Source organism: Pomacea canaliculata, linkage group LG7 (genome assembly GCF_003073045.1).
Source record: "Pomacea canaliculata isolate SZHN2017 linkage group LG7, ASM307304v1, whole genome shotgun sequence".
NCBI lineage: Eukaryota > Metazoa > Mollusca > Gastropoda > Architaenioglossa > Ampullariidae > Pomacea > Pomacea canaliculata.
The window spans coordinates 5,301,893-5,315,805 of record NC_037596.1 but is presented as its reverse complement, the minus strand read 5'-3'; the positions used below and the strand labels follow the sequence as shown (position 1 = coordinate 5,315,805).

At 39.1% G+C, this 13,913-nt stretch overlaps 1 protein-coding gene across 2 annotated transcripts in view; it reads left to right on the top strand.

Annotated features, from left to right (window-relative positions):
- The window catches only part of LOC112569204, a 47,579-nt gene that overhangs the window by 13,966 nt on the left and 19,700 nt on the right, over positions 1-13,913 (top strand). For both annotated transcript variants that reach the window (XM_025246931.1, XM_025246930.1), the window contains exons 6-8: positions 6,322-6,522; positions 9,432-9,566; positions 12,642-12,848. In XM_025246931.1, coding sequence (XP_025102716.1) covers positions 6,322-6,522; positions 9,432-9,566; positions 12,642-12,848 — 543 coding nt within the window. The remainder of the gene's footprint in view (positions 1-6,321; positions 6,523-9,431; positions 9,567-12,641; positions 12,849-13,913) is intronic.

Here is a 13,913-nt window from a genome sequence, read left to right as displayed (position 1 = left end):
CAGCTACTGTAGCCGGCTACAAATTTTGTAGCTTGTAGCTTAGCCGGCTACAAATTTAAAAAAAGTAGCTTGTAGCCGTAGCTACATTTTAGAAAGTAGCTGTAGCTTTGCTACATGTTGGCTACTTTCACGACTGTAGCACTCTAGTAGTGTACAAAGTATAATGTCTTTGGGTTGTAGATTTGCATCTATATTCCAGAATGTTCAGCACGGCATCAATATAAAAGATAGAATGTCTTTGTGCGAGGGAGGAAATGATGTTCAACAATGTAGCAATGTTCACAGTAAAATGTCTTGTGCGAGGGAGGAAATGATGTTCAACAATGTAGCAATGTTCAAAGTAAAAATGTCTTGTCTTTGCGCGAGGGAGGAAATGATGTTCAACAATGTAGCAATGTTCAAAGTAAAAATGTCTTGTCTTTATGCGAGGGAGGAAATGATGTTCAACAATGTAGCGATGTTCAAAAATGTCTTTATTGCGACGAAATAGAATGTCTGTGCTAGAATGTTCGAGGGGAGGGATAATAAATAGCAGGGCTGACCGTGGTATGGGACCTCTTTGTAAATTGGAGAGAGAGAGAAGTTAGGCCAGCTGCTGAGAAAAAGATACTGAATTAAAGAAAACTTCAGTGTGGAATTCAATCTCTGTGTTATTTCTGGTACGTAACTCTACGTAGCCATTTGACGTGTTGGTTACACGACCATTCGTCGACAGCGTGTCAGCAAGACGACGACAGCCACTGCTGTCACTGCTCGGTGTCTTGACAGCCAGACACCCCCATGTCTCGCACGCTCAGTAACCGGAAGTACCGGGTCGTCCATGTGGCGGGAGCGATTTGAAAAACGAAGATGGACGTACCCATCAATTTCCAGCCTTATTTGAAATTTTTTACATTTTGCGAAGCCACAAAATGTGGCTATAGTTTCAAATGCAAGAATGGGTGCGGCAGCACGAAAAAGTACTCAACGAACAAGACGTTACCGGCACCCCTGAGACAACTACCTTCCTGATGTCTGGATTGTCACAGAATGTCAGTGAACTGGACAAATATCCCACGGTCAAACAAATTTATTTGCGCACCAACACCGTCTTGCCAAGCAGTGCTGCGGTTGAGAGATTGTTCAGTCTGGCAGGACTTATCATGACAAAGCTGCGCACTATGGTGACAGACAGCAACTTCGAGGCCAAAGTTCTGGTCAAATTCAATTCCATGAAGGACTAAAAGAATGTAGATTTGTTTTAAGGTTACCGGTACACTCCAAAAATTAAAATCCATATTTTAAATATCTTTAAGGGTTTTTAAATATAGAGTAACAAAATAACATAAATATAGCACTTTAAAACTGTTTTTGAGTACCTAAAGTGAAAATTGTGACTTTAATCAACGTTTTTGTTTCAAAACGTACAAGCATTTTTAAAACACATTTACACAATACCATAAGTCATATACCAAAGGTTTTGGGTTTTTTGTAAACTAGAGGCACTGATAAGAAAACTGATGCATAAGGCGTTTTGATATCTCAAGATTTCTAGGATATAAAAAATCAGACATGGTACCCCCTGACTCAGTGTGAATGTGGCAATTAAATATTTAGAAAAATTTTAATTTTATCAAAAGTAATATTTATACCATATTCTCAAATGCATCACTTTGTAGCTTATGCATTTCTAAACAAAATTGCAAAATTGTACTGCTGTAGCACAAGCCAATCTTGAGAAATATGTTTTTATAGTTTATGACTGGATGTCAAAAACGACAAACAGAGAAATTCAAGCTTAAAGATTTAAAATAAATATATCTTGTATCAGATCATTTTTGAAAAATATATTTCAGTGTTTATATGCTACATTTGACATCCTACTATATAATTAAAGTCTATTCTAGTATGCCAGGACTATACTTTTCACCCTATCAGCTTTTGGAAACAATTAGTTTGTGTTCCTTTCTTTGTTTTCAGTGTCAGTGTTAGAAAAAAAATGCCTTATGATCTGCTTGCCTAAATTAGATTAAGCAGTGTTTTACTTATATTCCATGCAAACTCATTTATTTCAATGGTCTGTTGTTCATTGTCACAGTATTGATAAGAGGTTGACATTTTTCATCACCACATAACCTAACTTATTGAAAATTCCACCAGGTACCTGATACTTAAGCATCTGTTTAGTTTTCATTTCTAAGTAATAGGGAACAAATAGTTATAGAAAACAAATGTTTATCGGAAAACTTATATAATTTCTTTTGTCACTAAAACAGGATGAGGAAAAAGATCCAGAAATGTTTAATATAATCGTAAAATACGTGTACTTATTGTGTGAAAAAGGCCGGGGGAGGAAGGGGGCAAGGAATGAATGAAAGCATTTATGGATTCACTAAATAAAATTGTCGGTATATCGCAGTTCTCCGTTTCATTATTATAATAAAAACTTTGTAAAGCAAGTAATAGTGTTTAGTGTGTATGTTTGATGTTTGTGTATATTGCTACAGCCAGCTGGCTACAGCTAACTTGTTATAACATCACTCTTTTAAAAGTAGCCAAAAGAAGCTGGCTACATTTTAAAAGTAGCCCAAAGCAGCTGGCTACTTTTTGGAAAATTGTAGCTGTAGTGTAGCCGGCTACATTTTGAAAAAAAGTAGCTGTAGCCTAGCCGGCTACAAATTAAAAGTAGCTTGCCCATCCCTGGATATATGTAAAGCTCTGTAACGATTCACGGTTCGAAATCCCGCGTTGTTTTACTACTTGTTTAATGCTAGCTTTAGTGCAACCCCAGGACAGTGACGCAACCCACTGCGTATTGCTTGGAGTCATGCAATGACACATACTAGAATGCCGTGGTCTTTTGTGTAAACAAACATGGTGCTAGTGTTGTCAAGTCAACTAGCCTAGCAAACTACCCTAGCTACCAAGGCATTAAGCGTGGGATTGGCGAAAACCTGAGGGAATGGAGTTTAGTTAGGCGGACTAACACTTCCCCCGGCATTCAGCGGAAATCTTTGTATGAGGACAGACCTCTAAAGTATTAGCGATACGTTTATAACTGACCCTCACACCTCTCCTACCGAAGAGTAGTGCTGTCAACATCTCTTCTACCAAAGGGTAGAATTGAAAAAACGTTTTCCTGGAAAACTCGCCATAACAAGGTTGCTTTGCAAGTTGTGAACCACATTGGTGTTGTTGGATTTCGGTATATTAATTCTGCCGTGTTAACCTTCCACCTGACTTGATATAATCCACTGGTCATCAGTTCACGAGTACATCCGTGCCGACGATTCACCGTCTTGGATATAACGCTGTGCCGGTTGCACATCAATATTACCTGACTGCTTACCCCCGATTACCGTATTGGCGCATTGTCATAACAGTAAAGTCTCAAGTGGCGTGGGAGTTGTAAACTTTGTATAGACGGTAGATACCTCTTATTCTCTTTTGTTCTCTTTTCATTGCCTTCTTTCATAAACGTTTAATGTGTTAAACCTTGGCCGGACCTTTTGTGCGTGAAAATGGTAGAAGAATGTTGCAGGAGTAGTTACATGTAGATGTACACTCACGCTCGCAAACATTGATAACCAAACTCTTCACAAACCTTTACAAGCTCCTCATACGTTTATCACCCTCAATTCTTTTTTAGCTGTGTTTCCAGCACGCAGATCAACGGTGCCCTCACACTGTTACATGCTTTTAGCATTGAACTGGATAAGGATGTGACTGATGTGTTTGTCACTGTATCAAGATGTTATTTGTAGACCAGCCAGTATTGTTGCTCGGTGATTTTAACTGCTGTGTTGTCAGTAAGCTGCTTCCTTGTCTCCATCAATACGTGACATGTCCTACCCGCCTCAACAGAATCCTTGACAGGTGTTTTGGTAATGTGCTGGATGCATATGTTTCAAAGTGCCGCCCACCGCTTGGCAGATACCCACAGACAGACAGCTCCTTAAGCACGAAGAATCAACAACACAATGTATTACATCCCCTTCTGTAAAGAGTCTGTCATCCTTACCATGCAGACCTTAAGCCAGCGGTTCTCAACCTGTGGGGCGCGCCCCCACTGGGGGGGGGGGTGCGAAGTGCTTACAAGGGGGGCGCGAAGGTGGTCATTTTTTTTAAAGTTTCTTATACCGGTATTAGTGAAATTAGCTTACATTGCTGGGTAAGAGGGGCGCGCGGACGTACCTTTGTTCTTCAAGGGGGCGTCACAAGTAACAGGTTGAGAACCGCTGCCTTAAGCTATCCGAATAGAAACCACGGCTGGGTAAAGAGCTAAAACACTGTCTCAATGAAAAGAAGATGGTTTTTGATGAAGACAAAAAGTGAATGAAAAAGAGAAGGAGTTCAGTGCAAAGGCAAACATATCTAAGGTTGAATACAGAAAGAAGGTAGAAAAGCGACTTAATGAGGGCAAATCAAGGGAAACATGACGGGGCCTTACCAGCATGAAGGGTGGAAAACAAAAGAAACAAAAGAAACAGAAGAGTAAAGTGTGCTAACCCACTCACGTTTATTAATGAACTCAGCACTTTGTACTCGCGGTTTGACGTGAGAGACTTTGGCAAGGAAGTAGATAATGACTGCTCTTTACTTTTGGCAGTTCTTTTGTCTCACAGTGTCCCCCGTTTATGGCGCACATCAACTATAATACAAGTGTCAAAGAAGCCTAATGTTACAGACTTGAAAGATTTTCGACCTGTGGCTCACATCTGTCGTGGCGAAGTGTTTGGATAGGATTGTGGAAAGTTTGATAACCACCACTGTGGTCGATCGCCTGGATCCTATGCAGTTTTCTTACAAGCCACGTAGGGGAGTGTCTGATGCCACTCTCATTCTTTTAGATGCTATCCTACAACACTTGGACACCTCTGGCACCTATGTTCAGGTCCTGTTCAAAGCCCAGCCACACCTTCTTGTAAAGCGCCTACTAGACTTGGAGGTCAACACCAGCCTTGTTCTGTGGATATGATCATTCCTGAAGGACCGACCACAGTTCCACCAACAGGTATTGTAGGGTCCAGCTCGTCTGAATCTGTCAGTGGATGTAATGATTTTGTCAGACGATCAGACCCTCAACACGGGTATCCTTCAGGGATGTGTGCATTCCTCTATCCTATTCTCTGTATATACAAATGAGATTACCATTAATAATGCTAGTCTCAAACTTGTAAAGTATGGGGATGACATGGCCCTTATGGCCTGCCTCAAAAGATGAGCACTCCCTGAACTGTACCTGGCCTGCGTGGGGGAACAGAAGGACTGGTTTGACCGCAGACTTCTGGAGATGAATGTTGAGAAAACGGAGGAGATACCCGTCGGGAGAGCACACGATGGAAGAGATGGTAGTACCCCTCTCTCCCCACCAATCAAAATCAAAGGACAGCAGGTACAGAGGGCTGCCAGTTTTAAGTACTTTGGTATAGTGATAGAGGAAAGACTATCCTTTAGCAATCATGTAAACCAAGTGTACAGACAGGCCCAGCAAAGTCTGTACCTTTTGAGGAAGCTCCGGAACTTCAATGTCAGCTCTGGGATGCTGGAGACTGTTTACAGGTCTCTTGGTTGAGAGCATCCTGACATTTAAATTCGCCGCCTGGTATAGTCACCATCACTCCTGAACTCTACAGGAATTGACATAAATCACAGCACTGTGCCTCTAGGATACAACAGACGACCGCTTCGACGGTTTTACTGGGAGTGAATCACAGTGTTTACACAGTGGCTAACAAACAAAGAGTACTAATTACACTATTCATTGGGTGCTTGCGACACTCTGGCGAGTCCAACACTCCTCCTATTAAGTAACGTTTAAAACTGGATGTTTCGGCCATTGGCAACATTGGTAATTAGCTTAACGTCTGTCACTGTGCGGAAGCACTTTGACGCTAGTGATAGATATTGTTTTTGGTATACATTTGTAATTTGTAATTTGATATTGATCAAAAGTAATTCTAAATTTCTCTTGGGAAATCATGAATGCATTCTAATGTTAAAATGTGTGTAGCTCTTTGAAATTTTGTTAATAAACTTAATGTAGTTTATACTGTGGCAGAACAGAATAAAAAGGTAAAGTAGCAAATGGATACTTAAATATAGCTTTCTGGCCATTTGTGCATTGTAATCAGAGTAGTTAATATTACTCTGTAAGGAAAGAGATGCAAAGTTATTATCTGATTTGACGATGTGTAGAATATACAGAGTTTCTAAATTGTGCTTCCAGTCGTTTAGCCAACTTTCGTTTCAAAGTAGCACTGACACGTTCATGTATTACGTATAAGGCTGTTATCTTCAAGATGCAAAGTTTTGTATATCATTGTTTCTTCTTCGTAATAGATGCGGTGGTAAGCTGCTTTTGGGTGTCTGAAAACCTTCGGTGCGACATACACCTAGGGTATGAATACAACAAAATAGTCACCAATGTGACTGCAATTCGAATACCCCATGTGACTAAAAACGAAACAGGGAAGTACATTTGCCAAATTGAAGGGTCAAGTCTTGACAGTCTCAGTTTTTGTGAGCTTCTTCTGCTGCCAGGTATGTAAAATATACTGAGTATCTTAATATTGACACGGTGTTACGCTCTGGCTTTAACAAGTAAAGAAAATAAAGACGTAAGCCTTTTATACTGAAACGAAACTGTACCTGAAATGCTGAGCTGCTTTGGTTTTTTTTTTATTAATAGCACAACATATATGACATTTATCACGTTGATTTCTACATTCATTCAGTATAGAAGGGGGGAAAAGAGTAAAGATGTGGAGAAGAAGTGAAAGAGAACATCCCATGGTTTCCAAATAACTTCAAATAGGTTTAATTTATTACCTAAAATACTATGGTATCTTTCTATATCTGTATTTTACAATCTTCAAAAAGGCATGTATAAGGCTGAGCTGCTTTGTTATTTTGATATCATAAAAAGCAAGTGCTTTTTTTGCATTAATAATTTTAGCAGCATGTTGCCTTTTATTTCCTGTTAAACTTTTTGTATGGCTTAATTAATTGTCACTGCCTCCATGATATCCATTATTAATATACTTTTGATCCTAGGTTTTTGATCTTATAAGACACAGATTCAAACTTTTAATTTATTATCTAAGGTAATATTTTTGTGTTGCTGTCTTACCTACCTTGGCCTTATCCATGTTAGTTTGTATGTTGAAGAGTGACTGTAAAACCTGTTGTCAATACTTTGAAAACTTTATTAACCATCAACGGACAGCGTTGGCAACTTCCCAGGTGCCTGCTAGTGCCTAGCTGGCAGCTAATCTGAGCAGTTTAGTACCATTCTAGTTTTGGCCGAGTCCAAGTTTTAGTAGCAGACAGGTATTTTGGCCCCGAAAATCTAGAATGTCTCTAAAATCACTTAGCATATAGGCATTTCCACCTATGTCTCGATTAAAAATTAAAAGATCTCATTCATAGCACTTTTTAATATTGTAATGAAGAGGATAGCAAGAGCGACCTCTACTATACGAGAGCTTGAAGCCAGACCACGGTTACGGCGCGTAGGGCCACGCTCCCAATAGATGAGTAATCGTCGCTAGCCTGAAGCATGCATCGCCTTTGTTTTGAAGATAGTGTAATGGCGAAACACACACACAATAAGGCACGCGTGCGTTCATACTTTTTGGAAATAGAGCTTGAAATATTTTTCAAACGTGCCGCATCTCGAATAAAGAAAAAACAGAAAAAAGAAACATTTCAAGTACCGTAAATTTCGGACTATAAGCCGCGATTGTTTTTCCCAGCTTTAAACCCTGTGACCTAAACAAAAATGCGGCTTGTTTTTCAGATTCCGATTTTTTCCGCATGAGCTCCATGCTAAATACGTGTTAACTGTTCACGTTGTTACCTGTTCACATTTTAAAATCAAAGCCGCATACAATTGAGACTATCAGATCAATTGCTGAAGCACACACCCTCATCATGCCGGAAATAAGACGAAATGATTACGATACAGCTTTTTAAGTTATACATATTTGCGACTTATAAACCAGTTCGGTTTATTTGTGACAAAAGTAGAGTTTTTAAAAAAAAACAATTAGTAAGTGAGGCTTATATACAGGTGCGCTCAGTAGACCGTCAGCAACAAGCAGGAACTCCAAATCCAGCTTCTAGGAGACAACATCCTGGAAACAGATCGATTTACGTATCTGGGGAGCATTGTCAACAAGGACGGTGGAGCGGGTGATGACATCAAAAGTCGCATCAACAAGGCCAGGCATGCTTCAACAGTCTACGCCCCATCTGCAACTCCCTAGCATTATCCTTCCGCAGTAAGACCCGCATCTTCAACACCAATGTGAAGGCAGTCATACTGTATGGTTCTGAAACCTGGAGAGTGATAAACACTATCAACAGCAAGCTCCCGACCTTTACCAACTGATACCTACACCATATTATGGGAATGGGATGGCCTGAAAAGATCTCCAACAGCAGTCTATGGAAAAGAACCAACCAGTGTGCCACTAGCAAAGACATCAAAAAGCGCAAGTGGGGCTGGATAGGACACACCCTGCGCAAAACAGCTGACACCATTGCCAGACAGGCACTTGACTGAACCACCCGGTTCACACCATACCGAGTATACAAAGATAGCTATCTAAAAGTCATACTTAGCACGCGACAAAAGCTGTCCTGATGTTCCTGTAGTCTGTCCACCGCATACTCAGTATAGTGGCCAGAGGGTTAGGGTTAGTAATATTATGTATATAATATAATAATATTATAATAGGTTAGGGTTAGGGTTAGTAATATTATGTATAAAATATTATAATAATATGTAGTCTGTCACCGCATATTCAGTATTCAATGCTCTACACTAACAAGGGATTAAGTTATATAGGTGTGGGATGTTTATGATATAATCGATTTTATATGTCTAAAAATTACTATACTTCTTGAGTGTAATACTTCTTGGGGGATACACGGTTTTTGTCTTAATTATGTATTATGTTATTTATTGCAAATGTTTAAAAGCTATCTCTATGTAAGTTGCAACTGTGAGGTTAGGGACAAACCACTACAGCCTCTGTTTCTATAGTCAGATGCTTCTTTCTGGATACGGTAGGGAATGATTAGAGCTTGATGACAGATTTTGTGTACATTGCCAGGGATGTGGTTTTTCTGTGTAAAAGCTGTACTTATTTTGGTTTGTTTATATGTGGTAGTATTTTATGTTTTGGGTATGTACTGTATAATAAACAAAAGAAAGCAAAAAAGGACATACACACGCTCGTATGCACACACACACACAGAAAATAGAAAGAATAATTGTACTGGGCGCATAATCGACATTCTGGCTTAAGCCAATAAAAAGTCTAACACGTCTTTAGCGTTGCAACTGCATCAAAGAGATGCACACACGTATACTGATATATATCTAATAAAAAGTTTAAATGATTTCAATTTTTCTTAGAAGATATACTTTTGACCTTTTTCAGTAACGAAGACGATGTGTGTTGTTCCCTCCGTGAAGAAGACGAAAACGGCAAACTTGACCTGCTATTTTCCTGAAGACATCAGCAAGTCGAAGAAACGCTTCACTGTTTTTCATGACCATGGCAACTTCAAAAAGGGTGCGGATCTTTACTTTTATGTTAATAGCTAGATGATTGGTTTTTAAAAGTTACATCCGGAAATTTCCAGAATATATCTTCCAATCAACGTCTTCGCAAGTCCTTACATTTACATTTTTCAATGTCAAGCCCTGCAAGTCCTTTCATTGACAAAATATAAGATAAAATATATTCTTCGCAGGCCTATTTAAATTGATGTTTGTTTTTAATCGGGCGTCTTATAGCTGACTTCAAAAGAATACAGACAATTCTTTAGTCCATCCTAACCACCCCAAATCCATTTAAGTCATTTGACCTTCAAATCAAAGCACTATATGACACTGTGACAAAAGTTCGACTTTTAAAATTGGGTTGTGTGTCCTAAAATTAAATTCAATATTTTTTGCTGTATTTATTGAAAAGATGTGGGACGAAGTGCCCATAAATGTAGTTAAAAAGATAACAACTCATCTGGTTCTTGTGACTGTAAACGAAAAAAAAAAACAGTAGTTACTATCAGATGCCATTCAAAAAGAAAAACATGCTCAAAATAATAGAAAACACAACATGACACTGAAATAAAGAACACTAAAAACACGAATGGACTTGTTTTTTAGAGGCTACACCACAAGATATGCACCAAATACGGAATGATTAAATAGTTATTTGCATGGTCAACCCTGAACTTGTTCATGACTATCAGGTCAGGTCAGGTCAGTCCCATGCCCGGTCCGGGCGTAGGGGGGACCGTCCGGCAGCAGCAACAGACAGAATTTTCCACCCGGTCCTGTCTTGAGCAGATGAGAGCAGGTCTGGCATCTCGCGTTCGGTCCATTCTTTGATGTTGGTGACCCAGCTTTTCCTCGGACGACCACGACAACGGCTCCTTCGAGGGTTCCTTGTAGGATCGTCTTGGACAAGGGTGTTGTGGCGGGTTGACGTGACCGAACCAGGCGAGCTTGCGCCGCTTCACTGTTGCCAGAAGGGGCTCATGTGGGCCACGAGGGAGGTCACGGTGCTCCGTACGTATGCGTTGTCTTGTGTTCGCGGTACGAGATGCGGAGCAGCTTTCTCAAGCACTTGTTCTCAAAGGCCTGGAGCTTCTTTTCGTTGCGGCAAGCAGCGTCAAGTCTCGCAGCCGTAGAGTAGGATTGACACTACGAGGGACTTGTACAGCCTGTGCTTGGTACTGAAGCTGATTGAGTTGCTTCGCCAGATCCTATCCAGCCTGGACATTGCGGATGTTGCCATACCAATCCTGATACGGATCTCTGCTGTACAGCAACCATCTCTAGTCAGGGTGGCACCCAAATACTTGAAGCTGTTGACCTCCTCCAGTTTCTGGCCGTTCAGTTCATGACTATGCTTAGTAAAAAATGTAAAAATTTCTTTTAGAAAAGATTTTTGTTTCCTATCCTAATGTTTTGAGGTTACATGCTAGTTTATGTTTTAAGTTTTTACATGCCCATTTTAAATTAGGTACATCTTATTAGTGTTATATCCAGAAGCAATATCCAGAAACCATTTATGTGTGGCTCATCTAGTTTTAAAATATTTCCATTTTTATGTGTAAGAAATTATGTTCATAACTTAACATAGAGGAGTACCTCTTATTCTGCGTAGACAGAACCAGTGGTCACCACAAAACGTGTTAATAAAACTTGGACAACAGTTATTTATTGAGTTTGTGAGTCACTGTTTAAGTAGTTTATACAAATGTTCCAAGCTCTGCAAGAATAGTAGAAATGTTTGATAAACTACACGAGAACTGTTCCTTTTGAAAAGATTCAAAAACAAAGATAGCTCTTGGCAGCCACTAACTGTTATATTGCTCACCATAAAAAGTCACAATTGACCATGTTAGAACTTGAAAACTTGTCAGAGGTAAGGTTGGGGTGGAGAGAAACTCTTAACTTAAAAGTATTTAACATTTCTTCCGCAGTATGGGATGTTAGTTAACAACACAGAGTTATAAAAATATCTGACCTACAAGGGTTAACAGGTGAAGAACAAGAACTGGTTGCTCATGTTACGTTGAAAAGCTTCATCAGTGTATGGTATAGAAATCAACGCAGAAAAGTCAAAACAACAACAATAAGCAGACTCAAAGGAGAAAGCTGACAGTTCAAATATCAGGGTTCAACAGGGTCACGTGAGATAAGATGTTTGTTGCAATTATTTTTTCTTTACTTTGGTAGATGATTACAGTTACAGCAATACATTACAATGTTAATAATTTAATTATTTTATTAGTAACAGCAGCATCCTAATTAGCATGATAAATTTGGATATATTAAGATTTGCCAGTATCCCTAAAATTCTACATATAGCTACTTGGATCAGTAGGTGAGATACTTATACAACGACCAACTCCATTCTTCTACTGACAAACAGGGACCCATGATTAGTCATTTAATTAAATATCAGACAATCTGAAAGATTTACATCGCAAATACTGTGCAGTCTTCCAGTGACAAGGAAAAGTTAATGATCTTCCTGTTACTAGCTTCCAAAATGTCATATACTGTGATCATGAATACGTCGATGCCCGTTGTTTTCCTTTTCTTATATTGACAACACAGCTCCAGCTTTCTCTTATCGGGTAAGACTCTTTTTATTTCGATATTAAATGACAGAATTTAAAATGTTGACAAGCAAAATTACAAAGAAACAACTACGATCCAACAAAAATCGGTTCTGTATCCGTATGTGAATAAAGCGGAGATTGCGAGCTTGAAACAATCGACGGACATGAAAACATAGATGTTTTCGATAGTCTACACACTCTACACCCCACGACCATCAGCCTGGATGATTCATACAAAGCTACACCCCAATGAATGTACAACTTCACTTTTATAGAAGCGCAGGAGATGCTTATCAACATCACCGACTCTTATCTGAATCTGGAAACCGAAAACAAGGCGATGTGTGTTTATACGAAGCACTTACGCCCCCTTTCCTTGCCTATGGGCTCGTCGACAAGCCACTCTAGACCTTAATTGGGGCGATTATTACCTCCCAATTTAAGTTACCACATGGCACCTATTAATAGATTACTATTTCTGTCAAACCACTGTTTATGAACTGTTCCAGATCGTGTGCCAGTGGTAGACTGCTACTGGAAGGATGAAAAATGGCTCTGTAAAAATCTATCGGACTACAGTAAAATTACAAGTGCCACCAGTCAAGTGACTGTCAGTATCCACAATGTGACAGAAGAGAAAGCAGGAATCTATACGTGTTCACTGGAAGGATCACAAGTAGATGATCGCAAATCCTGTGAACTGTCTATAGCACTAGGTAAGAGATAGTTTCCGCTAGTAAAAAAAAAAAAAAAGAACTCCGTCAACTATTAGATGTTAAATAATTTTTGTACACAGCAGTAGCTTCAACTCGATCTGCTGTGACACAGAATGCTGTGTTAATATGGCCGGTGCGGCAAATGGAAAACACACTACTGTTAAACGAGAGAGAGAAAGGACTCTATTAAAGGAAATTAATGGCGAGTTGGAGAGGTGAAAAAGGGGGGGGGAACTAAAAACAAAGAGAAAAAGAGCTGGCAATAATTATCTGATCGCCATACACGTTTTCTAATGTTAATCATTAAAAAAAAATTCAACAGCAACATATAAAGTAATTCTACTAAACTGAATGTTAGCTCTTATGAAATTTTTGTAAATCTCATTACAAATAAGCAATATGATTGTAATAGTTTTTGTGTCAAAGTTGCATTTTGTAATAAATATTCTTAATTAATAGTGTGAGATATTGCTCATATTGTGTTGCTAATAAAAATGATTTTATTAAACACGAATTTTACAAGAGAAGACCTGTGAGATCGTCCATTGCAAACAACTGAAAAATGAACTGACCTGTCATTTCCGAGGATGTTGGAGAGTCAGGAAAAGTTTTATGTGTATATTTAGAACGAACATAGATATCTAGGTGAGTGCATGTGACAATACAAACCTACTACTTCTACACTACTACTACTACTAATAATAATAATAATTTTTTTTATCTGATTGCTGAATCTTTTATTACAATTTTTGAGGTTAAGTGTATCGGTAAACAGGCTATAATATCACGAGACGCTGATGGAATGCACGGAAAACTCATAATATACCTAATTTCATGAGAAAGAGATGAAGAATTGAGACAAATTTAAGATTAATTAAAAAAAAGCATAAACGAGAAAAAAAAATAGTGGTTCAAGGCAGAAGAAAGGCGAGGCGGTAAGGTAAATTGTAGGTGGGCCTTGTCCATTTTAAACGACTTGACAGGTCACTTGGATTGATGGAGGCGATTAGGCCAGGTCAGGGGGGGGGGGTAGGATAGCGTTGAGGTGGAGGGGTCAAGTGTTTT